At 49.1% G+C, this 26,485-nt stretch overlaps 1 protein-coding gene across 1 annotated transcript; it reads right to left on the reverse strand.

The window, feature by feature from the left end:
• Positions 1 to 334: 334 nt before the first annotated feature.
• Positions 335 to 23,925, reverse strand: pdpn (podoplanin). Its single transcript, XM_069183784.1, has 4 exons — positions 23,662 to 23,925; positions 10,800 to 11,102; positions 9,292 to 9,400; positions 335 to 1,949 (listed from the first exon to the last, which is right to left on the reverse strand). The coding sequence occupies exons 1-4, from the start codon at positions 23,726 to 23,728 to the stop codon at positions 1,943 to 1,945; spliced, it is 486 nt and encodes a 161-aa protein (XP_069039885.1). The 5' UTR covers positions 23,729 to 23,925; the 3' UTR covers positions 335 to 1,942.
• Between the last annotated feature and the right edge of the window lie 2,560 nt (positions 23,926 to 26,485).

Below are 26,485 nucleotides of genomic sequence, written 5' to 3' on the forward strand. Positions count from 1 at the left end.
CTTCTAGTATTTCCCACAACGTTCCCTTCAATCCTTACACATTTTCCAGTGCCTGCTGTGAGGAAGCATCCCCACAGCACAAGGTTGCCAATGACTACAGGAATGGCGTTGACTGGGAGGTGAGTTGTGTTGGTTCTGCCCAGCTCTTACTAGGAATAAGCCAGCTCTAGATAAGCAGTGAACAAAGAGCCCGCATTAGGGTGGAGACTGGAAACTAAAGGATAACAGATTCTCTGAAAAAGTCCAGCGGCTTTGGTCCTGAGCACCGACACTTAATGAAGCTCTTACCCCCTTTGCAAGCAGTTGGTAAAAGAAAGCAGTCTTCACCACAGAGGACACGTTGTGTTTCTTTATTTTGTTTTAAACAGTAAAAGAAGAAAATTTTGCAATTACAGAAGAAAACAAACTCAACTGCAACAATTTAACCCTGCGACAAACAAAGGCCTAGAGTTTGTATGTAAAGCAGAGGCGCATTGTGAAGCCTCAGCAGAACCTCACAGCCTGTCGGGAAGACTTCAAGACGCCATTCAGATTAACGTCGTGCACTGATAACTGACTAAGGCTTTTACCTAGACATTTACTCGAACTCTTACTCCCGTTAACAGGAAAACAAATGTTTAAGACTAGCTCCTTTGAGGTTTGTTTCACCAGATTAGGATGAAATTGACTAAAAAGGTTTGGCCTCATTACTTACTGCAGAGGAGAATAATTTGAATGAAGCTCTACAAGTGGGCATTATCGGACTAGCCACGGGCAGACTGCACTCCTGCTTAGAAACCTGACACTTTCATGACTCAACAGGAGAAGAGCAGCGTTGAAGAATGGGGAATATTCATTGGGTACCATGACCCTTGGGCCAAGACACATATCTTCAACCTTTTCCACTCTCTGAGCGACTGGGGAAGAACTACAGTAGGAGTTAAGTGTTTGGTAGGAGGTGAGTGTGATTATATAGCTTCTTCATGGCCCTGTTTTAGGGGAAACTGAGGCATTTAACCCAGTAGGGTACATAGTGCCAAGCGTTCCATGGACAGTGTTGCACAGATTAGCTACAGTATAACACATCTTTACATAATTACAAGATGCGCACTCTGTGTACCTCAAGATGGTTCAGCAAAACACGGCTCGCTTTTTACAGGCTAATTTGTGATTTTTCAAACTACATTTAGTTGGAAAAAAAAAACATTTTTGCTGAAACTCCTTAAAAAAACTGCGTGTAAACTGTGTGTGGGGCTAGAGCAGAGCTGTACAATAGCCCATGAATACACTGCCAGAGGTGAAATCACCAGTCTCGTCTTTGGTTAGTCACAATCATGAAGTAAGGAACTGCCAAAAATAGACACTACATTCCAGGAATCAAACACACCCAATTTAGGATGTAAAATCTCATTTGTAGCGTGAGGAGTATTTTACTGTAGGTTGTGGTCACATACATTATTAGATGTGATTTTCTAATTATATTCTTCTGTTGTGGTTTCTTACTTCATGTTCATAAATGACTAAGAACTTACCAATAATTCTCCTCTCTGTCTATTCATGTAGTGTATGATGGTCCTCCTCTAAATCAATATTTAATATTTGCTTGAAGGGGGGTTTCAAGGAATCTGCTCTTTTGTTTGTTCTTTAATTTGTGGTTGCCAATGTAAACTATTGGAGCCAATGAACTCTGATAATGTGGGCTTTCTGACTGCAAGGCAGATCTTTAAAAATGTGTTTACAGATCCTGCCATTCAGAGTCATATCTGTAAGGGATATGAGACTGTGCTGAAGGCTGCAGTGTGTCAATGTGTCCTCCAGGGGGCAGCATTCCTCCCCACCCCAGAGACATTCTAGAATCCTGGCTGTTCTATGTGGCCGTCGGGATGATGTTGGTGTTTGACAGGAAATGACACTGTCCTGCTTCCAGAACGCTGGGCGGGCTTCCTGTGGCCGGCTTGTCTGCTCAGGGGCTGGAAGAGGAAGAGGAAGAGGAAGGAGAGTGAGAGGGCGGGCTGGGTCAGCCACTGCCACCCTCACCACGGTCAAGCAAAAAAACTTCATTCCTGCAGCTCCTCATTCATGGTGGTAAGGAAACAGTGGACTGAAACCACCACTGTTTCAAACTGTTTCTTCATTTTACTGTAAAATATTAATGAAAATGGTAGTTTACTACCGAAGTTAAAGGAGAGTTTGTGCCCCAAACATATGACTGGGAAGCCCATGTCAGCTTCACTTGTGTAAAGTGTTTCTCCTGTTCTCTATCCAATATGTCACTCCCTTACACTTCCCGATTGTGATCCTGTGTCCTTGCTGCACTACTGAGTTTGAAAAAGCCCCCCAGGTCTAATATGGGCTGGGTGATCGTTCCACTACCTTGGAGCAGAAGAACACAAAGTCCTGTGTCCCATGTCAGCGTTTTGAAGAGCACAAACAATGTTCAGGTGTGTAGTTAGCTAACAGTTCACCGATGTAGATAGGAGCCCAACCAGTTAAGCAATTAAAGATGCACAGCCAAGGGAACCAGCACAAGAAAGCTAAAAAACAGTATACTCATGCATTTTAGTTTTAGCCTGGAGCTGAGCAGCTGGGATCTGGATATGCTGCAACTTAAGAATGTTTGGAACCGCCTGTGAGCACTGCATGGTAATAATCAAGCCTGGAAAAAGCAGGTATTAGCTCAACTTCTGTTCTTGTTAAGAGTCGAGTCCATAAGTAAAACATTTTATTGCACCGTCTTTTTTTGCATAAATTTATCACCCAAAGAGTTTGACAAGGCAGACAGAGCTTGAAAAAGCAAAGATTCATGTAAACAATTTTCAAAGTTGTCAGCATAGGAATGACAGCTGATGCCTATGTGCTTATGACTCTAACCCAGTGGTAACCCATTCCCTTGATCCATTTTCTAACTGCTTCTTCCAGTACAGTGTCATGGGGGAGCTGTATCCTATCTCAGCAGACATCAGGCACAAGGCAGGGTACACCCTGGATGGGACGCCAGTCCATCACAGGGCTACACAGACACACAGACAAGCACACACTTACACCAGGGCCACATATCCCAGAAGCTGGTTAACAAACTGATTATATCTTTGAACTTATACCAGTATGTCTTTGTTAACATACCAAACAAAACCCTGCAAACATGGGGAGAACATACAAACTTCCCCCAGATAGCACCTTAGGTCCAGAATTGAACCCAGGACCCCAGCACAGAGAGGTAACCCAATGGTAAAATATGTCAACTGAAAAGAAACAAATCAAAACTGAGCACTGCAGTACACATGATAAACTTTCCCAAGGAGGAATAAAGCCGAATTCAAACTAATCGTTATAGATCAGTTAGAGAAGATTTAAACTTTGACAAAGCAGTTTCAGTCATTTCAATTACCTTATCTAATATATTCAGCTAGATGGCACTATCAACAGTGTTAAAAGCAGGAAAAAGTTCCAGATGGATAAGTGTACAGAATAGTTCTGTTTTTAACAAATGGATAATAACAGTACATTTAAGGTTCAAATGAACAAGTCCAGATCTTGAATTCATTGATCATATGCAACAGTGGGAATAGGATCCAAGTGAGATATTGAGGATTTCATTTTACTGTAGAAGATTTCAGATACTGATTTCTCATCAATTTCAGTCTGTAGAATACTTTATTTCACCGCAGTTCATTTGATTGACTGCAGCTCTAAACAACCACAAACAGCACTGGACTAGCAAGTGATGAAACTATAGTACTCCACTGGGGGACAGAGGCCAGTTTTTCCAGTAACTCACACCTCGAGCAGGAGAGGAAGAGACGAAAGGTCTTCTGCTTGACGCGCTGAAAAGAGACGAGAGAAAACACAACGTTTTCGGCTTTGAAGCCTTCTTCAAGTGAAAGCGTTACGTTTTCCCTCTTCTCTTTTCAGCAGGTAATAAACCTGTTTCTTGTTCCTTTGCAGACTGCGCATGCTGACGCAGCTGCCCACCTGAACTCCCTCTGCTTGACAGGTCTGGGTTACAGAGCTGGACACCAGCTTTTCTTTAAATTCTTCGCTCAGGTCACGGTAAAGGGTGCAAGCTGCTAACCTCAGCTGTACATGGTGTTCAAGTCAGGTTCAGATTATATCAGCCTTCTCTTGTGATAAAAACAAATCCCTAGATATAGTCGCCTGTGACACTCACTGCTGAGACGATGCCTTTACTGAACTAGACAAGGGACAGAACAAAAGCTTGTCACTGTCAGGGAACCTATTGGTAGAATAGGAGGATCCTCGTGCGTGACCGTGAATCCCACAGAACACAGACTAGCAAAAGGACAATCCAAAAGACAAGATCCAGAGGCTAGGTCGAAAAGGGAGGCAAAGGGTCCAGTAATGGGAGATTTCCAAAAGACAATCCAAAAGGCGAGGTCAAAAGGCAGGAGGAAAGAGTTAGTAACAGGAGATCAGTCAGAAGGCTGGGAAATGCACACAGGAGAATACTACAAGAGGCTTCTCAATAGTGAGCAAGAGTTGGAGTGAGAAGGAACCTTAAATACTGAAAGGAAAGGGATGTGGTAGGATAATTGGTTTGAGAGTGAGAATTTGTGGAATCTACTGCATGTGGGAATGTGATGGGTTCAATTAGGAATGTGATTGTGAAACAGTGGGTTTGGGAATGCAATGGCGTTTGTGAGGGAGAGTGGGGAGTGACAGGAATAGAAGGGTGTTTGCGAGGGAGAGTGTGGGGCGTGACAGTCACTGCTTCAGTGCTGTGAGAACTTTTTGCTACTTCCAATCGAGAGCAGCACCTGTGATGATAATTAGAGACACTTAACACATTCGACAAGGCAGTGACGTTGAGCTTGTCTTCGACCACAGTGAAGGCGACACTATGACACCATGGGCTTTAAACAGAAACAAAACATGCTTATCACAACTGGATCGATTCAGACGCTGAAGCATAATCGATTCAGACGCGTACCATTTGATGAAAAATTAAATCTAACATTTTCTCATTCATATCGCTTGGAACTGCTAAACGGCAAATCAAACATCATCTATCCATCAGACCATTTTCTAACCAGTTTGTCCAGTACAGAGTCACGGGGGAGCCAGAGCCTATCCCAGCAACCGATGGACACAAGATGGGAGGGGACGCCAGTCCATTATTGGACACACGTCATACACACACACTCACAGCAGGGCACAGTGTCCCAGAAGCTCATTAACCTACCAGCATGTCTTTGGACTGTGGGAGGAAACCGGAGTACCCAGAGGAAACCCACTAAAACACAAAGAGAACATGCAAACTCCACACAGAGAGCACCCCAGGAATTGAACCCGGGGGCCTTCGTGCTGTGAGGCAGCAATGGTGACCACTGTGCTGCCCCAAACATCAGCTACTTTTTCTTCAGCGTTCTGCATCAGTCTCACTCACGTCCTCGATGAGGAAGGCAGGCGTCCCCAGTGAGATTATGCCATGCAGCCCCCCTCTCCCATATCCTGGAGAGTCTAAATGCAAGCCCGTAGAATCAGCGCTCAGAGCAGATTCAGCTCAAGGAGGGGCTTCAATACAGAGCGCTGCCGTGTCAGCTGTTCTCAGGGGGTAAGAAATGCTGCCGTCCCCTCCTTCGTTCTTCAGCGCTGTTCAATTATTCAACACCGAACGACGGGAGCGAATGAATTCCAGCAGGTGTCAGCCCCGCTGCCGGAGATCAGCTCGTTTGTTTCTTCCAGTTTTGCCGCAGAGAGCAGGCAGAGGGGGACCCCGAGCCCCCTCCTGTGGCGAGACTCTGTGCGCGGTTGCCGAGGGATTCGGCGCTGGCAGGGGGCTCTCTGACAGCGTCGCACGGGCACCACACTGGCGGCGGAGGCCTCCTAGCAGCAGCAGCTGGAGGGATGTTGAATCACCTCCCTTACCCCTCCCTCACCCCACACTGCGGCTGACAGCCCTCCGCGCACTTCAGCTGCTCCTGCCAGGGGGAGATCAGGGTGGGGGTGTGACCCCAGGGCCTGTGGGTCTCTGAAGGTCTCTGTCTCATTATTGTTTATGATGAACAATGTTAGCGCGTTGCAGATTTTCCAGTTACAGATCAGATCACTTTATTAATGCATTAGGAATTTACCTTTTCACATTCCCCAGCTTGCTCTCCATGAGACACAGGGAGAGAAGCTTGGGGTCAGAGCGCAGGGTCAGCCATTTATACAGCGCCCCTGGAGAAGTTGGGGTTAAGGGCCTTGCTCAGGGGCCCAATGGAGTAGGATTCCTCTGCCGGATTTGAACTGGCAACCTCCCAGCCACAGGCGCAGATCCTCAGCCACAGAGCCATCGCTGTGCCCCGGAAAGCGCTGCCGTCAGGAGTGGGATTTGAACCCACTCCTCCATTCGGAGACCAGAACACCCGAGCAAATTAAAAAGACACGAGTCCTTGATTCTGGCACCTTAGACCGCTCGGCCATCCCGATGAGCCGTGGTCAAAATGACTACAGACCTTTGGGAAAAGGCAAAGCAAAACGTTCATTCAGCACTCTGGCCGGAGTAAAAACTGTTTTGCGGTCCACGATGTGTCAAGGTCCGCTAAGCAGCTTTGGAGTCCTGGCAGTGGAGACCCGCCTCGCCACAACATGAGATTTTGTGCACGCAAAGCCCCGCTGTTGTCATTTGCACGACTGGTACCGTACTGCAGTGCTGTGCTTTTAGTTTAACAATCATTTGGGTAGTAATCTTAACGTGGTACTGGCACGATTTATATGCACAATTTCGAACACGACATGTTCACCTAGTTTACAAATTACATGACAGCGTTTTTCTGTTTTCAATGGCATAAACTACAGTATAGAGAGTGTTATTCACCATAATATTCTGGCTGTCTTACTGTCATAGGCCTTCAGTTTGTTGGAGTTTACTGTGCCGTTTAGATTGTGTGCTGTCAGGGTATTCACAATAACACGATTAGCATGGTCATTTACTTTGTGTTGCCATTTATTACTCCGGTACATTTAAAACCAATATTCAAACAATGCAGGGGTCTGGAAAGGCTGTTGGCCCTCAGCGCCCCTGCCTCCTGCCACAGCCTTCATCCGGAAGGTTCCTTTAGAAGTACGACAATCCGACTACGGTATCGCAGGCCAAGAGACTCCCAGAGTGCCACTGTGAGGCATGACAGAGCAGCACGACGGCTCTATTCGATGTTGATGGGGTGTGGTGGGAGACTGAGGGGGAAGAGTAGAGGCTAAAAAATATTTGCTTCTAGTACTCCTAGATCCGACTGGCCCTGATTCCCATCCTGCGGTCCGTTTTCGCTCGCCTTTGCTAAGAATGGTTTCATTTTAGGAAAATGTTTCAAAAATGACAGATTTTTCTGGGGTTGCTCTTATGGATTTTGCGTGTTCTCCTTTTTTCATTAGAAACTGCTTCTCGCAGAAACAGTGAAAGGGAGGCACAGGTTTGGCAGGGAAAATGTCTGTTATGGACTTTGAAGCTTGGCCCTGCTCTCAGTCAGGAGTACGACGTTCAGCCCTGTCCTGTCAGGAAGTGCCACACCCATCTGGATCCATCAGGCCCAGAGGCTGAGCACCACTGAACACGGAGCTCTCCAGCACTCACAAGAGCCAGCAGTGCGGTAGGACAGCCGCCTCACTCTGCGGCAGAGGCACAGGGATGCTGCGATTTGAGAGGAGTTGCACTGGGGTGCACTGGACCGAGAGGCCCCTGCGCTGCTGAAGCTTTTCTTTGACCACAAGCTTGTGCAACGGCTGGCAAGTCAAGGTTAAGAAACCTGAAAGATATTCAGGGTCTCTACGGAGAGCACCGGTGATCAGACGAGGAAATGAGAGAGAAATGCTGAGGTACTTCCATTACAGTTGCCGTCTCTGCACATCCAGACTATCACACTGTTTGACCAGCGCTGGTCCAGCGCTTAAACAAGAGCTTCCCGATACAAACCCCAGCTGATCTGTGGACATGCTGCGTGTCCTGCTAAGAGCCACCGCACCTCCCTGTGCCTTGTTCATCAGCTGAGATGTAAAACTGAGGACCTGCTCAATGACCTTGCAGTTCATGCACTTCCGTCACTCGGGATATCAACGTGCTCTAAATGCCTAGTTATACAGTATATAATGATGGCACTCGTGGCAATACTGTAGTAGTAGCAGAAGTACTGGTAGCAGTTGCAGAATCGATAGCAAAAGCAGCTAGTAATTGCAGCAGCAGTACCTGTAGTAGTAGTAGTAGTAGTAGTAGTAGTAGTAGTAGTAGTAGTAGTAGTAGTAGTAGTAGTAGTAGACTTGCTGATTCCCAGGCAAAACTAAAGGAAGTGTTTGCACTGTATTTGCTCCTGAGCAAAGCTGGGCTTTGCAGAGCTGGTGTGTGGCTGTCCCCAGGCCAGCAGAGTGTGAGAGAGTGTGAGAGAGTGTCCCCAGGCCCAGAGAGTGTGAGAGAGTGTGAGAGAGTGTCCCCAGGCCAGCAGAGTGTGAGAGAGTGTGAGAGAGTGTCCCCAGGCCAGCAGAGTGTGAGAGAGTGTCTCCAGGCCCAGAGAGTGTGAGAGAGTGTGAGAGAGTGTCCCCAGGCCAGCAGAGTGTGAGAGAGTGTGAGAGAGTGTCCCCAGGCCAGCAGAGTGTGAGAGAGTGTCCCCAGGCCAGCAGAGTGTGAGAGAGTGTGAGAGAGTGTCCCCAGGCCAGCAGAGTGTGAGAGAGTGTCCCCAGGCCAGCAGAGTGTGAGAGAGTGTGAGAGAGTGTCCCCAGGCCAGCAGAGTGTGAGAGAGTGTCCCCAGGCCAGCAGAGTGTGAGAGAGTGTCCCCAGGCCCGCAGAGTGTGAGAGAGTGTGAGAGAGTGTCCCCAGGCCCGCAGAGTGTGAGAGAGTGTGAGAGAGTGTCCCCAGGCCAGCAGAGTGTGAGAGAGTGTCCCCAGGCCCGCAGAGTGTGAGAGAGTGTGAGAGAGTGTGAGAGAGTGTCCCCAGGCCCGCAGAGTGTGAGAGAGTGTGAGAGAGTGTCCCCAGGCCCGGAAACTGTGAGAGAGTGTGAGAGAGTGTCCCCAGGCCCGGAGAGTGTGAGAGAGTGTCCCCAGGCCCAGAGAGTGTGAGAGAGTGTCCCCAGGCCCGGAGAGTGTGAGAGAGTGTGAGAGAGTGTCCCCAGGCCCGGAGAGTGTGAGAGAGTGTGAGAGAGTGTCCCCAGGCCCGGAGAGTGTGAGAGAGTGTCCCCAGGCCCAGAGAGTGTGAGAGAGTGTCCCCAGGCCCAGAGAGTGTGAGAGAGTGTCCCCAGGCCCGGAGAGTGTGAGAGAGTGTGAGAGAGTGTCCCCAGGTCCAGAGAGCTCCAGTCCGGCATGGAGCGGCTATGGTTTTGTACTCACGAGTATCGGCCCATCCGCCGCACCACAATGATGACCACGACGACGATGACGATGACGGCCAAGGCCGCGCCGGCGGCGATCGCTATGACCAGCAGCGTGCTGTCTGTCCCTGGAGAGAGGGGAGGAAGGACGGCAGTGAAATTCGCTGACAGGAGCAGCAGAGCCGTCCTGTGAGACACACACAGACTCCGGCTGTGTGGCTGCTCGGTTCCTCTCACAGTCTGCAGGCTGCAAGTGGAGGATATTTCCTCATCCAGCTTGATTGACAAATGAACACAAAACATCCCCCACAGAAGCTGACTGCTTTAGTGTCAAAATACATTTTTCTAACAGGTTTGATTCTAAACAGGGCGGCGGCAGTCATGAGCACTGTTGTCTTGCAGCTCTGGGGCCCTGGACTTGAGGTGCTGTCTGGGTGGAGTTTGCATGTTCTCCCTCGCGTGAGAGAACATGTTCACGTGCGTTCCCTCCAGATGCTCCGGTTTCCTCCCGCAGTATAAAGACACGCTAGTTTGTTAATTGGCTCCTGGCAAATTTGGCCCTGGTGTGAGTGTGTCTATGTCTGTTTGTGCCCTGTGATGGACAGACGTATCCTACTTCACACCTGTGCTTGCCTGGGCAGGTTTCAACTCCCCTGTGATCCTGTACTGGATGAAGCGGTTTAGAAATCAAATGGATGGATGGTTTCATTATAACATCCTGACTTTATATAGCGTATTCTTGCCCAACTAATAGGAACAAAACAATTTGGCCATGACTCCTAGGGTCCTCCAGATGAGTGTGTAGTGGGTGAGTGTGCAGTACGAGCCCCACAGGGGGCGCTCCGAGAACAGGAGTCTCCCCAGCTGGTGCCAAGCTGAGACCACGGACTGTGGTGGTAACGCTGCATGAATCAACAAACGACAGCTCTAAATCTGGAACAGGGGCTCTTAAGAGAAAACGAACTGATGATTGCATTACAGATGAACCGATGATTGTGTCATCTTCTAATTGTTATGCGAATACAAGTTACCAACTTGGACTCCTTATCCGTGTCTGGCAATGGGCTGTGATGTGTCACTCATGAGCTCATCCATCCTTCCACCCATTTTCTAACTGCTTTATCCAATACAGGGTCATGGGGGAGGTTGAGTCTATCTCAGCAAGCAGCATGTGCAAGGCAGGATACAGCCTGGACAGTATGACACTCCACTGCAGGGGCAGTCTTTCCAAGAAGCCCATAAACCTACTAGTATAGCTTTGGACTGTGGGAGGAAACCAGAACAAATGCAAACACAGGAAGAACATGCAAACTCCACACAGACAGCACCCCAGGAAGTAAACCCACAGGGCACAGCACTGTGAGGCAGCAATGCTAACCAAATCTCCACAGTGCTGTCTGGCTCCACTACCTAAAAAGAATAATGTCTAAGAATCTGTTAAATATTCACACATAAAACAGGGGCTTGGACAAAAAAGTGTGTCATGGATTGGTGTGAGAGGACTGCAGGGGGGCAGGCAGCTCTTACCATTTTCCACCTCTACCTGTGCTGTGGGTGTGGCGCTGTCCTCATCGGTGCTCTGCAGGGCTGTGCTGCTCTGAGGTGCGCCTGTCTCACTGTGCTCCTCCGTGTCGATCCCTGTGCCTGCGGGGACCGATGTACTCACAGGGTCCGATGTGCTCGTGGAGAGTGCTGAGCCCACCAGGACCGTAGTGCCTGCAGGAGCTGTGGCTGCCTCCTCTGGCGGCTGGGACGTAGCTCTTTTCTCTAGTCCCTCTTCCCTTGTCGTGAGTGGTGATGCCGAGCTGAACTCTGGGCCAGCAGTTGAGGCTGTGGAATGACAGCACAGCAGAGAGGCACGCCGTCACGTACTGTCCTGTACGTCCGACAGCAGAGAGACGGGGACGTGGTGTCCAGCTCATGTCTGGGTCTGTCTCACCAGGGAGAGCGAGGGGGGGCATTGGAAATTCCTCCCCTTATGCCGCCGAGGAGCAAAGACATGCCATTCAAAAAGGGCAACAGACTTGATATCGAGAGAAGGTACTGTATGTGGAGCACAACACCAAGCACAATATGGAGCACACACAACCACATTGAAGTATGGCAAGCTAGGCCTTGCATGCATCAAACAGGGCATGATGAAGGCTGATATTATTAAGGGCAATGTCGTAAAATCTCTGTGTGTATGGGTGTTTATTTGATCGTTGAAAAGCAATTAGTATGCCAATTGAAGATGCTCTCCTCTTTCCCATTGATCCTTCTACAGCTGGTGCCTGTCTTCTAAGTGAGAAGCCCTACGTACTGTAGCTTGACTGCATATGACCGTGTCTGAGCAAACGTCTCCTAGTGAGATGGGGGTTATCAATCGAAAGGAAATATGAAACGATCCTGTGATTCTTCGATGAACAGTGAAACATCAACAGAGGGCAGGAGTGGGAACTGTGTGGAAGCACATTTAATACTGAGAACAGGAGGTACTTCTGCACACAAAGGCTTGTGAGCGTGGAACAAGCTGCCCAGCCGTGTGGTTGATGCCAGTACTTTGGCGGGATGCTGTTTTCCTTCTAATTCAGTCGGCTTATTTCTTGTGCAGCTTTCCTTCCCCCTAATATTATGGTAAAAGCCAGTACGCAATCTGAGATCAAAAACAGGCTGGAGTTAATAACCAGGGACGTCCCTCTATCTTCCTACATGGCCAGCTTCTCATATTTTCCACGAGCTTTCAGCAGTAACATCCCAAATCCAGGAAGGTCTGGTAAAAATTCCAACTCCTTTGATTCTGTTTTCTCCCCTGCACAGTCCCAGGTCCCCCAGTGGCAGCGCACGGACACACTGCCCTGGGCTCCCCTGATGCCCAGCCTGCAGCCTGCCCACAGACAGAGCTCTGCTCGCCAACTCGATTGTCTGTTTCGGCTCCAAACCCCACACCCACGCCAGGCCTGAGCACTGCAAGAGCAGCTCCACAAATTCCCTGAACGGGGCTCTTTCTCGCTACTGTTTTCGCTGGTCTTTATTTCTGTTTTTTTTTTCCTTCCGATTTTGCTGGTGGACAATCTTCTTGATGACAAGTGGGGAGGTTGTTTGTGGTTAGACAGCAACGCTCTGTGCTTACCAACTATTCCAGCAAAAAAAAGAGGTTGAAAACAGGAGATGAAGCAGTCATCTGTACTCAGCCTGGAGCAGATCAAGGCCTGTTCTCATGAATTATTTGCTTCCCATTACGCGACTTTTTTTTGTGCTAACAAGAAAAAAATCACACTGAAGACGGAGCGGCGGGTGAAGATTACGAAGAAGCAGAAATCTTTGCGGGTTGTTCAATATTTCCTTTTTTAAGCACCGTACTATTAGGGGTTTGTTTTTCAACCGTGTAAAAAAAAAAGTGCAGTGGAAAATGTTTTATGAATATGACCCTCTGTCTCAGATGAAAAAAAAAAATCTACAAATTCTGCCTTCCGTTAAGGTAAAACGACACTGACGTTTAAAATACTGCAATTAGCTCGGCTCCTTTTAGCCCTTTCTATGTTTGATAACCTCCTGAGAAACGACGTTTCCGCTGGATAATTAGGTTTTTCAAGCATGAAAGACTGGTCTTGAAACAGGAGACAGGATGTCAGTAGTGCTTCTTAAAACCCGGCTCCCAGCGCTGTATGGAGCTGGTGAAAGAGAACAGAGAGGGGACTATGGTCAAGCCAATGGCCAGCAGAACGAGAGGCCAGATGCCCAGGTATCGACAGCGCTTTATACTGGTAGTTTCTTTTCCCTTCAGAAGCCTTGTATACATGTATTTCTTCTTGATGTAGATTGATCCCAGCCCCCAAAAAACGGAAGATTTGAAACTGAGGTAGAAGTCTCACTGCAGAAAGCCTTACTACAAGTAACAGAAATGAGTTGTTGTACCACGACCTTGCCTTAGCCTGCTTATTACAGAACAGTTCCGTGCTGACTTTAAAAGGGCACAGATTGTGACAAAGGCAGAGCAGCAGAATGGTTTTTCAAAAATAGCACCAAATCTCTGGAGCCACCCATGCCTTATCAGCAAAGCGCGGCCCACGTCATTGGTTTTTCAATAGGCCTGAAACAAACGGAAAGGATATTCCTGAAGAACGCAGGAAATCGCGAATGAGGCAGCTCAGTTGTGCGAGTCCTGCTGCTCTGTGGGTTGGGTGGATACTATGATTAGGGCAGAGTGGCGGAGACAGATGTTTCTCCCCCAGCTGCCCTGTCGAGCCCGGACTCTGCCCAGGAGCTGACCTCTGTGGCATGGCTGAGCGTGGACAGCCTGTATTGTGCAGGAGGTTCATGGCACACAATGAGCTCCTAACTCAGCATCCTCCCCATTGTGCTGCCTCCCCCAGCTGCAGTGTGAGTCACTGAACTGGGGCTCGGCAGCTTCCCGGCCGGGCTGCTCACAGCCAGAGGAGGAGGATCAGGGACGCAGAAGATGAAGAATGGGACAGGAAGGGGGTGCTTCCTTTGCGGAGTCCAGGCAGGATCCACCCTCAGTGGAATCCAGTTTGGGAACCTCTGGGAATAGAACGGAAATCCAGACCACCACTCTTGGCGCCCTCACAGAAAGACGTACTGATCCCAGGTGGCTAGAATAAGGCCACACAGAAATCCAACTCCCACTGCATATCGGTCTGCTCCATTTCGGGTTTTACCGGCTCTTACACTTTACAATGGTAATGCAGGAAAAGGACAGGTTTAATACTGCAAACGTGTGTGTCTGCGAATACTTACTCAGAGCACTAAAAGAAAACGATCATGTGCTCGACTTTCACATAAACACCTGCAGCTTGGCAAATCTGAATTGGATCAAACTGCTGGAAGAGTCTTATCTCCTTGTCTCTCTTATCTTCTCTTCGTGTGTCTTAGCTTCTGCTGATGGTGGGACACAGGAAGACACACCTGACACATCGCTGTTATGATCCTGATCAGCATTTTTAACTGGCTCTCCCCCTCTCCAAGAATTATTTCAGTTTATCGTTCTTATTATTTTACTAACCCCCAGAGATAATTTACTATATTGTACCACCATCCAGAAGTGCTAGGACTCCATCTCTGTTTAAAACAACTAACAACTGCAAAACATTTGAAAAATAAAGACAATAAATAGAGACAACGGTCTGAGGGCTCTGACACACAGTCAGATCCAGATTCTCCTGCAGGAGCCAGAGGATCACAGACTGGAGTTGATGACAGAATCTGGCACTTTTACAGACGTAACAGAGGCATGCCTGTTTCCATACTGATAAAACACGTGAAAAAACACTTCTGTAGGCAAAAACATCTACAAGGACGATCCCTAACTAAATCTACTGAGCCAATGACATGAAGTCACTTACAAAGTGTTTGTTCTTATGGCTCTCAAAGCAAACTGACAGTAACAATATCCCAAACCCTATGTGGGAAAGGAACTGTGCATAGAGACTTCAGGAAAAGGGGCGCAGTGTGGTACAGGAGGAAAGGGGCGCAGTGTGGTACAGGAGGAAAGGGGCGCAGTGTGGTACAGGAGGAAAGGGGGCGCAGTGTGGTACAGGAGGAAAGGGGTGCAGTGTGGTACAGGGGGAAAGGGGGCGCAGTGTGGTACAGGAGGAAAGGGGGCGCAGTGTGGTACAGGGGGAAAGGGGGCGCAGTGTGGTACAGGAGGAAAGGGGCGCAGTGTGGTACAGGAGGAAAGGGGGCGCAGTGTGGTACAGGAGGAAAGGGGTGCAGTGTGGTACAGGGGGAAAGGGGGCGCAGTGTGGTACAGGAGGAAAGGGGGCGCAGTGTGGTACAGGGGGAAAGGGGGCGCAGTGTGGTACAGGAGGAAAGGGGGTGCAGTGTGGTACAGGAGGAAAGGGGCGCAGTGTGGTACAGGAGGAAAGGGGGCGCAGTGTGGTACAGGAGGAAAGGGGGTGCAGTGTGGTACAGGGGGAAAGGGGGCGCAGTGTGGTACAGGAGGAAAGGGGCGCAGTGTGGTACAGGAGGAAAGGGGGTGCAGTGTGGTACAGGGGGAAAGGGGCGCAGTGTGGTACAGGAGGAAAGGGGGCGCAGTGTGGTACAGGGGGAAAGGGGCGCAGTGTGGTACAGGGGGAAAGGGGGCGCAGTGTGGTACAGGAGGAAAGGGGGCGCAGTGTGGTACAGGAGGAAAGGGGGCGCAGTGTGGTACAGGAGGAAAGGGGGCGCAGTGTGGTACAGGAGGAAAGGGGGCGCAGTGTGGTACAGGGGGAAAGGGGGCGCAGTGTGGTACAGGGGGAAAGGGGGCGCAGTGTGGTACAGGAGGAAAGGGGGCGCAGTGTGGTACAGGGGGAAAGGGGGCGCAGTGTGGTACAGGAGGAAAGGGGGCGCAGTGTGGTACAGGAGGAAAGGGGCGCAGTGTGGTACAGGAGGAAAGGGGGCGCAGTGTGGTACAGGAGGAAAGGGGCGCAGTGTGGTACAGGAGGAAAGGGGGCGCAGTGTGGTACAGGGGGAAAGGGGGCGCAGTGTGGTACAGGGGGAAAGGGGCGCAGTGTGGTACAGGAGGAAAGGGGCGCAGTGTGGTACAGGGGGAAAGGGGCGCAGTGTGGTACAGGAGGAAAGGGGCGCAGTGTGGTACAGGGGGAAAGGGGGCGCAGTGTGGTACAGGAGGAAAGGGGCGCAGTGTGGTACAGGAGGAAAGGGGCGCAGTGTGGTACAGGGGGAAAGGGGCGCAGTGTGGTACAGGAGGAAAGGGGGTGCAGTGTGGTACAGGAGGAAAGGGGGCGCAGTGTGGTACAGGAGGAAAGGGGGCGCAGTGTGGTACAGGAGGAAAGGGGGCGCAGTGTGGTACAGGGGGAAAGGGGGCGCAGTGTGGTACAGGAGGAAAGGGGGCGCAGTGTGGTACAGGGGGAAAGGGGGCGCAGTGTGGTACAGGAGGAAAGGGGGCGCAGTGTGGTACAGGAGGAAAGGGGGCGCAGTGTGGTACAGGAGGAAAGGGGCGCAGTGTGGTACAGGAGGAAAGGGGGCGCAGTGTGGTACAGGAGGAAAGGGGGCGCAGTGTGGTACAGGAGGAAAGGGGCGCAGTGTGGTACAGGGGGAAAGGGGGCGCAGTGTGGTACAGGAGGAAAGGGGGCGCAGTGTGGTACAGGAGGAAAGGGGCGCAGTGTGGTACAGGGGGAAAGGGGGCGCAGTGTGGTACAGGAGGAAAGGGGGTGCAGTGTGGTACAGGGGGAAAGGGGCGCAGTGTGGTACAGGAGGAAAGGGGCGCAGTGTGGTACAGGAGGAAAGGGGCGCAGTGTGGTACAGGGGGAAAGGGGGTGCAGTGTGGTACAGGAGGAAAGGGGGCGCAGTGTGGTACAGGAGGAAAGGGGGCGCAGTGTGGTACAGGAGGAAAGGGGGCGCAGTGTGGTACAGGGGGAAAGGGGGCGCAGTGTGGTACAGGGGGAAAGGGGGCGCAGTGTGGTACAGGGGGAAAGGGGGCGCAGTGTGGTACAGGAGGAAAGGGGGCGCAGTGTGGTACAGGAGGAAAGGGGGTGCAGTGTGGTACAGGAGGAAAGGGGCGCAGTGTGGTACAGGAGGAAAGGGGGTGCAGTGTGGTACAGGAGGAAAGGGGCGCAGTGTGGTACAGGAGGAAAGGGGGCGCAGTGTGGTACAGGGGGAAAGGGGCGCAGTGTGGTACAGGGGGAAAGGGGCGCAGTGTGGTACAGGAGGAAAGGGGCGCAGTGTGGTACAGGAGGAAAGGGGGCGCAGTGTGGTACAGGAGGAAAGGGGGCGCAGTGTGGTACAGGAGGAAAGGGGCGCAGTGTGGTACAGGAGGAAAGGGGGCGCAGTGTGGTACAGGGGGAAAGGGGGTGCAGTGTGGTACAGGAGGAAAGGGGCGCAGTGTGGTACAGGAGGAAAGGGGGCGCAGTGTGGTACAGGAGGAAAGGGGGCGCAGTGTGGTACAGGAGGAAAGGGGCGCAGTGTGGTACAGGGGGAAAGGGGGCGCAGTGTGGTACAGGAGGAAAGGGGGCGCAGTGTGGTACAGGAGGAAAGGGGCGCAGTGTGGTACAGGGGGAAAGGGGGCGCAGTGTGGTACAGGAGGAAAGGGGGTGCAGTGTGGTACAGGGGGAAAGGGGCGCAGTGTGGTACAGGAGGAAAGGGGCGCAGTGTGGTACAGGAGGAAAGGGGCGCAGTGTGGTACAGGGGGAAAGGGGGCGCAGTGTGGTACAGGAGGAAAGGGGGCGCAGTGTGGTACAGGAGGAAAGGGGCGCAGTGTGGTACAGGGGGAAAGGGGGCGCAGTGTGGTACAGGGGGAAAGGGGCGCAGTGTGGTACAGGGGGAAAGGGGCGCAGTGTGGTACAGGGGGAAAGGGGCGCAGTGTGGTACAGGAGGAAAGGGGGCGCAGTGTGGTACAGGGGGAAAGGGGCGCAGTGTGGTACAGGAGGAAAGGGGGCGCAGTGTGGTACAGGAGGAAAGGGGCGCAGTGTGGTACAGGAGGAAAAAGGGGGCGCAGTGTGGTACAGGGGGAAAGGGGGCGCAGTGTGGTACAGGAGGAAAGGGGCGCAGTGTGGTACAGGAGGAAAGGGGGCGCAGTGTGGTACAGGAGGAAAGGGGCGCAGTGTGGTACAGGAGGAAAGGGGGCGCAGTGTGGTACAGGAGGAAAGGGGCGCAGTGTGGTACAGGAGGAAAGGGGGCGCAGTGTGGTACAGGGGGAAAGGGGCGCAGTGTGGTACAGGAGGAAAGGGGGCGCAGTGTGGTACAGGAGGAAAGGGGCGCAGTGTGGTACAGGAGGAAAGGGGGCGCAGTGTGGTACAGGGGGAAAGGGGCGCAGTGTGGTACAGGAGGAAAGGGGGCGCAGTGTGGTACAGGAGGAAAGGGGTGCAGTGTGGTACAGGAGGAAAGGGGGCGCAGTGTGGTACAGGGGGAAAGGGGGCGCAGTGTGGTACAGGAGGAAAGGGGGCGCAGTGTGGTACAGGGGGAAAGGGGGGCACTAGAGAAGGCTGTTCTCTGCTCTACTGACTGCGCTGTGTGCAGGAAATGTACCCCTGCTCACAGCTTGTGTGGGATTCAGAAGCCATTCATCACACAAACTCCTGCGGAAACTCTGCTGCTCAGAAAACCAACAGCAGCAGCTGCCTCCAGACCAGCGCACAGACAGCAGACAGGAAAACCTCCATCTGCCACTGTGTGTGAGAGAGGCTCTGTGAGACACTGACAGAGTGAGAGTGAGTGTGTGTGTGAGACTGGGAGAGTGAGTGTCTGTGTGTGAGACTGGGAGAGAGTGAGTGTATGTCTGTGAGTGTCTGTGTGTGAGACTGGGAGAGAGTGAGTGTATGTGTGTGAGACAGTGAGAGAGTGAGTGTGTGTGTGTGAGACAGTGAGAGAGTGAGTGTGTGTGTGTGAGACAGTGAGAGAGTGAGTGTCTGTGTGTGAGACTGGGAGAGAGTGAGTGTATGTCTGTGAGTGTCTGTGTGTGAGACTGGGAGAGAGTGAGTGTATGTGTGTGAGACAGTGAGAGAGTGAGTGTGTGTGTGTGAGACAGTGAGAGAGTGAGTGTGTGTGTGTGAGACAGTGAGAGAGTGAGTGTGTGTGTGTGAGACAGTGAGAGAGTGAGTGTGTGTGTGTGAGACAGTGAGAGAGTGAGTGTGTGTGTGTGAGACAGTGAGAGAGTGAGTGTGTGTGTGTGAGACAGTGAGAGAGTGAGTGTATGTGTGTGAGTGTCTGTGTGTGAGACTGGGAGAGAGTGAGCGTACTGTATATGTGTGAGTGTGTGTGTGTGAGACAGTGAGAGAGTGAGTGTGTGTGTGTGAGACAGTGAGAGAGTGAGTGTGTGTGTGTGAGTGTGTGTGTGTGAGACAGTGAGAGAGTGAGTGTACAGTATACGTGTGGGTGTCTGTGTGTGAGAGGTTTTGTACATTTGTCGAGCTGTGAGCTTGTGTGTGTATTGGAGAGGGTGTCTTGTGTGAGGCAGCTGGGATATATTCTGTCGTGTTGGAGGGAACACATCTATTTCCATACCGTGTGCCACTCTGCCAAACAGCTTCCCATTACAGCCAAAAATACTGGAGTCCATCTCCAGTTTACCCACTGGGGGAACAGCTATAGCATCAAGCAACATCCTTCCTGGCAGCAGAGACACTGTGTCACAAAAGCCTTTACCCTTCCTCATCCAGACCTGCCAGGACTCTCAGCCTCCACAGGAACGCTAAAACAATCAGTCGGCTGGCCAGTGAATTCTTCCTTGTGAAGCCAGCTCAAAACAAGTCACTTTTCCAGAGCTTTCTGCTGTTCAGTTTCGCAAAAGAACGGGAAAGGGTTCTGTAACAACCCACCCAGCCACGTTGTTGGAGCCAATACCCTGGCTTCTTTCAAACTGGGTTTCTCCTGAAGATTTCCTAAATCGAAATAGAGCAGAGGGAGAAGTGCTGGCTCTATTTGTACTTATAGATATTTGCACAAAAAGCATTCTGAATTGAAAACCTTTAGGGCTAAAGAATAAGAGTAGGATTCTGGACATTTTAAGATACTTGAAAATCCAGCCCGGACAGAAATTTAAGGAGCTAAAAGGAGGATGTGTCCAGTAAAATCCAGACGTGCAGTAACCCTACTTTTGAAGGACTGAGGTCCTTGGATTAATTAACTCCTAACTAACAAGGCAGCTAGATGTGCTGAATGGCGTCCAGCTGTTACTACAGAACTGCGCAATGCTGTAAATCTCTCTGTTGCTGACTGGCGAGTTGTATAAAGACCGGTGTCCTGTTGCTGTTGCGTGTTCTCTGTATTGACCAGGTATATTTTTCTACATGGCTGTGTAGATGGATCACTCGCATCTCCACTTAAGGTTACAAGGTCATGCTCAAGTTGTGGTCCTCTGAAGAAGAGCACTGATTTGCCCTCCAGAATGCAAAATGTTTGGAATACTATTAAACGATATTATATCATTTGAGGATTCTGACAAGCAAGCAGTGGTATTTGGTATAAGGAATATTACATTCGTAGATGTATAGAAACCATGAACCTGAAAGTCAATCAGACCCTAAGTTGGCTTTCCGGGTGTTGCAAACGTGGACGTCAATGTCTCCAAGTTTGAAACGTACTGTGTTTAATACAACCAGGCCCTGGAGGTAAACCGAGGGGCTGGCTCTCTCACTGCCAGCGCAGGCCAGGGAGATACCTGCCTCCTGCTAAAGAATGACACTGACTGTGGAAACATCCTGCATCCCTGACTGCACCCAGAGGCAGATTGAAATCCAATGTCTCTTCAATACCCAGACACCAGGAACGGACTAAGCAAAGCTTACAGCTCCGGCACAGGCTCTATGGAGGGAAACAGCTCTTTTCCTTGAAATCTCGTTGAGAGTCTAAAGAGCAGACAAACCGTGTAATCAGGATGTGTTTGGTGAGCCAGGTGTTATGTGGCAGGCCTGGAGGTGCCAGTTTCCCTCTGTGTTTCCTGCTGGTTTATGGACACCAGACAAACTTTGGCAACTGTATGTGCCAGGCGTGGTGAGCCAAGTGTCATGTGCCAGGTGTTACAGCTGTTTGCAAAGGTTTGGGCACCTCTGCTCAAATTCCACTTGTTTCACTGAATCTCTAATTGAAAAGAAGTGAACACAACCTCTGCAGGGTACAAACCTAAACATGACACATTTCTGCACATCTGAATGCACAATGACTATTCATTGGCTGAACTGAATAAAATAAAACACTCAATGTGGCTTTTGCAAAAGTTTGATTCAATAATACATTTTTAAGGCCTCAAAATTCCAGAGAAGAATAAATACTCTGACCCTTCTAATCTCTAATGATGTTGTGCCAGTTTTCAACAACCATGGGCTCCTCTAAGCAGCTGACAGAGGACTTGAAAATAAAGAATTGAGTCTTACAAAGCAGGGAAACGCTTCCAGCTTGGAATTTCCACCGTCAGAAGCATCATTAAGAAATGGAAGTTAAGGGGAACTGTTGAAGTTAAGACAGGATCTGGAAGACCCAGAAGAATCTCCGATAGTAAACTGGTCAGATATGCAAAACAGAACCCACATATCGCTGCAAAGGACCTGCAGAAAAGTTCAGCTGACACTGGGGTAGAGGTCCACAGGCGCACAGTACAGCATTGCTTACAGAAAAATGATCTGAAAGGAAGAGATGTAAGAAGGAAACCTTTTCTATGACCTGAAGCATGCAAAACAATACCTTATACCTTATACCAGATAAGCCAACCTTTTGGAACAAAGTGCTGTGGACTGATGAACAAAAATTGAACTTTTTGGCCACAGCCACAAAAGATACTGTATATTTGGAGAGAAACTGTTGAACAGGTGAAGAACACCTTGCCAACTGTAAAGCATGGGGGTGAATCTGTTATGCTTTGGGGTTGTGTGGCAGCCAGTGGCACAGGAAATATTGTGCGGATAGAGGGAGGAATGGATTCTACTGAATATCAGCAAATCCTAGAAGCTAATGTCCCAGAGTCAGTGAAGAAGCTGAAGCTGAAAAGAGGCTGGATATTTCAGCAAGACAATGATCTAAAACAAACCTCAAAATCAACCATAAAGTTCTCACAGGAATGAAAAATTAAGGTTTTGGAATTTGGATTAAGGTTTTGGTCCCCAGAGGTGAAATTATTGAGATTGGGAGATCTCAAACATGCAGTGCATGCAATAAGACCTAAAAACATTTTTGAGCGAGAAGGGTTCTGCTAGGAAGAGTGGGAAACATTTCTAAAGTGAGAATAGAAAGACTGTTAGCTGGTTGCAAGAAACGTTTGGAAGCTGTGATTTCTGCCAGAGGAGGTGTTGGTAAGTACTGACTGATAGGGCGCCCGAACGTTTGCACATGCCACATTTACTGTTTTATTTTTTTCCAATCTGTTAAATTCAGCAAATAAATTGTGCATTAAAATGTGCCGAAATGTGTCATGTTTAAGTTTGTACCCTGCAGAGGTTGTGTTAACTTCTTTTCACTTAGAGATTCTGTGAAACATGCAATTTGACAACAAGTGCCCAAACCTTTGCATACAGCTGTACAGTATGTACCAGGTGCTATGTACCAGGTGTTATGTACTGTACCAGGTCCTATGTGCCAGGTGTGGTAAGTCAGGGCTTGGAGGTGCCAGTCTTCTTTGGTGTTTGTTGGTTTATGGCAACCAGTCTTGCTGGTTTCCACCTGGCTTTGCCCCAGAGCCTTTCCTGCAAAGCATATATGAAACCACCTGTCCGAGGTGGGAGCGGGGTCAGAGACAGGCGACGTGGCTGTGACTCAGGAGCCAGATTTAATGAAGAGTCAGGGGGCGGGGGTGGGGCTGGAAGTCCTACATGACCTCCTTATTTTGAGGAGAAGTCATGGGACAGGCCGGCCGAACACGCTGCTCTGGGCTCACAAATAGCACACTTAAATATAGACCAGCTCTCTCTCTCTGTTCTCGCCCGCGTGTGACGGCAGGCACACTCCAGCCCTGGATTCGGTCAGGGAGTATCATTCAGACGCCTGCCTAGCCCATCGCGTGCCTCCCAGGGATATCCCTTCCCACACGGACCCCTCAAGATAGTCCGGCACCGCAGACCCACAGCCTGACACCGACGTCTGCTGTCAAGACCTTCGCCGTTCAGGAGGAAGGGACTATGAAACAAACACAGCTCACTGGTGGCCCTGGACTCTACTGCATGTCCGCTGGCAGCACAAGGCAACACTAGTGAGACACACAGCCTCTGGCCTGTTTCCAGCCCTGCGGGACACGTCTCTCAGGAACATACTGCCTGATAAAAACACCTGGTAAATGATACTCAAGAGCAAGGAGTCATGCAAACTGCCACCTACTAGACAATGGCAAAAGCACATCTTTCTGTTGAAAGGGCTTTGAAACTACAACATGTACAGATACTAAAATAATCTCAAACCATTAAGAATCTGGGTCACATTTCCAAATAGGGGTGGCAACATTACACTTTGTAAATGTACTTTAGCTACTAACACAGTTCTAAAATATTAGCGATAGAACAAGTTACTTTCTACAAATGATCCGGGCGTTAGGGTTCAGAACAGTCAACATTAGGGTTAGTGGCTAGCGCGCGGTCAGTGGACAGAAGCGTTATCCCATTTGTGTCACTCTACCAGTCTTTTATTTATAAATTCTCTTTGCAAAATATTTCCAAATGCCATTTCCACCTCCAAAAAATCTATCATCAAAAAAGGGTTACCAGAATTTCCACATTTCACCTCCTCAGAGTTACATGTGAGCCATCAATTAAAAAGCAAACAGGCTGAAACAAAACTCTTTAAAACAACGACCATAGCATAGAAAGACAGCGTTTGTGTGTATTAACAGATAACCCACAACCCCTCCAAAAAAAACGATCACAGCAGAAGAGTTGAAGCCCTCTGGGAATTCGGAGGAGTTTGGGTACGCATTTGGAAAAAGGATTGAACAGAAACCACCGGAACGATCTCTTCTGAGGAACTGCTGACATACCTGCGTGAGACAGGGCACAGAGGGACCCCACCAAGGCCAGGCACAACAGGAGCCGGACTCTGCACATGGTGACCGTCTTCTCAGAACCCCAACACCAACTGGGCACAGCCCTCAGCCCGAGACCGGCAGGATCGAGGACAAGGAGACACCCAAAGGAAACTTCCAACGGCAGAGTGGAGAGAGGAGGAGTGTGCAGGCAAGAGCACTGGGAGCAGACAGGGAGGGAGGGAGAGAGTGGGGCTGGACGAGTTAGGAGGGGTTGGCAGTGTGAGGTGGTCTCAGTCCTGCCTCTGGCTTCGCCCAGCCCTTGAAAGCTGATTCACTGAGCGCTAACTCAGATGGCACAAGCAACTGCTGTCCGCACGGGGAGAGTATTAATAGGGCCAGTGACACAGCTGAGAAAAATCATTCTCTAGCTGTTTTGCTCTTTTTTCCTCCCCCTAAGTATGAAGCAAAAACCAAAAATGCATTTCCTTTACAAAAAACGGTCAGTACTTTTTTTAAATTTAGTTTGAAGTACAGTAGAGGAACCTCTTGCCAAACAATGACATCATGTACTGGCTGTACAAGCAAGGAGACTGAACTCATACACATCTACCTAATTACGTAATTTCTTACAGAAGCCGATAATCCTTGATAAATTAGTAATAATTTTATTCTGGACAGAATATTTTTTCCTCAGACTTTCCTTTTGACTACAGACTGGCTGTTGTCTTTTTCAAGGTACTGAGTAGGTAAGGAAGGAATGGAAGCATTTGACTTTTAACAGAAAACATTCTCATTGCAAGAAAGGTTGTATTTTAATTTGAGTGGAACCATTTCTTGAGGTGGACAATTCATTACCCAGTGAGAACAATGAACATGCTGAGTTAGTTAAAAAAATGAACAGGATTGCTTTTCTTCCAAAGGATGAACTGTACCGCTGTAGGTTTGCCTTAAAATGGAATGTCGGCTAATTATTTTAGTTATAAAGAAGACGTTAGTATTCATTTCAGACACAAGAATAAAATCTTTCTTCTTTCCCTCAAAGCTAGAATAAAATAAATCACCCAGGTCAATCTACAAACAATCTTCCTCAGGCAATAGATGATGCACTGCATCCTGGAGGAAAGGGCTCGGCTCAGCCAGTCTCTGCCTGACTTCACAGGGACCCTATGTGAGAGGACACTAATACCACCAAAACACACACACTTTGCCCACTGCGTCCGATATCCACGTGGTTTAAATAAAAAAAAATAGACAATTCAGATAAAGAACCCCTTTGTTTTCATTCTGTAGAGCTGTCTTCATAGGCATGCATTCAGCAGTTGTTGGACAATAGGCTGGAAACTTTGTTCTTGAATTACTGCAATTCCATCTGAAGATGAATCTGAAGAGATGGGATGAAATATCCAGAAAAACAGCAGGACATACATGGGACTATTGCTCCAGAACACTCTGGATCATGCAAACGTGGGGTCACTACACCGAACCCCACTGACCAAGTCTTTCGACAATCATTCTAAAAGCATGATTATTTTAGGCTCATTGGTCAGTTCTTATTCAACACAGTTGTGCAGTGGTCAGCATTGCTGTCTCGCAGTGCTGGGGACCTGGGTTCAATTCTGGGCCTGGGGTGCTGACTGTGGAGTGTTTGAATGTTCTCTCTGTGCTTGTTAGGGTTTCCTCTGGGTGCACTGGTTTTCTCCCACAGACCAAAGATATGCTGACAGGTTTGTTTCCTTCCACTCTTTAATGGGCTGCTGTCCTGACCAGGGTGCACTCTGCCTTGTGCCTCTTACTTGCCGACATACTGTAGGCTCTAGATCGTTCCTACTGGATAAAGAGGTGAGACAAGGGGTGAATGGCTGTTTCTTATCATATTCCTCGTGCTTTTCTGGAATAGCAGACCTGCTGGGTTCATAATGATCTGGTCCCCTCTGGTTTGCCTGTAAAGATAAGCATCGACCCTATGCAGAAACTGCTGCTGCAGCAGCATGTGTGTTAACCAAAGCACAGAAGAAGAATGATGTGGCTTGACTTAGGTGTCGCTTTGATTTGAACAATTCCTGCAATGTCAGGAAAAAAGTATTTTCAAGAAATGGTGTTCAAATTGTGTAGTCATTACACAATTTTAGGGCAAATACATGGAAATTACTCAGGAATATCTTGGAGAAAATCAATATAAACAGAGTGATCAAACCTCAGTTTTTTGCATGGAAGAGAGTGGATGAGAATAGGATTAAAATCGTTTCCATAAGAACTAGCCAAGCGAAGAGGTAGCTTACCTTGAGTAACAGTGACACCTGCTGGTGAAGATTTGTTAGTGTAAATTAACTCAACGATTTCATTCAAAAGCTCTGATGCCAAAATCTATTTGAATAAATTGAAGATAAAATTACAAAAACAATTAGAATAACCACAGTTGTCAAATGTATGGAAAATAAGACACAATGACATGCTTAAGTACGATATAGCAGTCATTAAAAATCAAAGTAGTTCAGGTGGGTAGCTGCGTCAGCATGCGTAGGCTGCAAAGGAACAAGTAATAGGTTTATTCCTGCTGAAAAAAGAAGAAAGAGAACACAACGTTTCGGCCGTGGAGCCTTCTTCAGGTGTGAGAGAGACCGCTATTAAAAATCAAATTCAAATATAAATTTGAACTCTTCTTGCCTGTGGTACATGGATTCAGCACAAACAGGAAAGGAAAAAGACTGGTCTTGAGAAGATGCTCATCTGTGTGTATCAGAAGTAACAGCCCACAGACCAACCTGCTCCTGGTGATACGAGCTGACTAGCCTATTTAAAAACGCTTGGCACTGCCCACTCAAGAATGATTCACTGA

The sequence above is a fragment of the Lepisosteus oculatus genome, chromosome 25 (assembly GCF_040954835.1).
Source record: "Lepisosteus oculatus isolate fLepOcu1 chromosome 25, fLepOcu1.hap2, whole genome shotgun sequence".
NCBI lineage: Eukaryota > Metazoa > Chordata > Actinopteri > Semionotiformes > Lepisosteidae > Lepisosteus > Lepisosteus oculatus.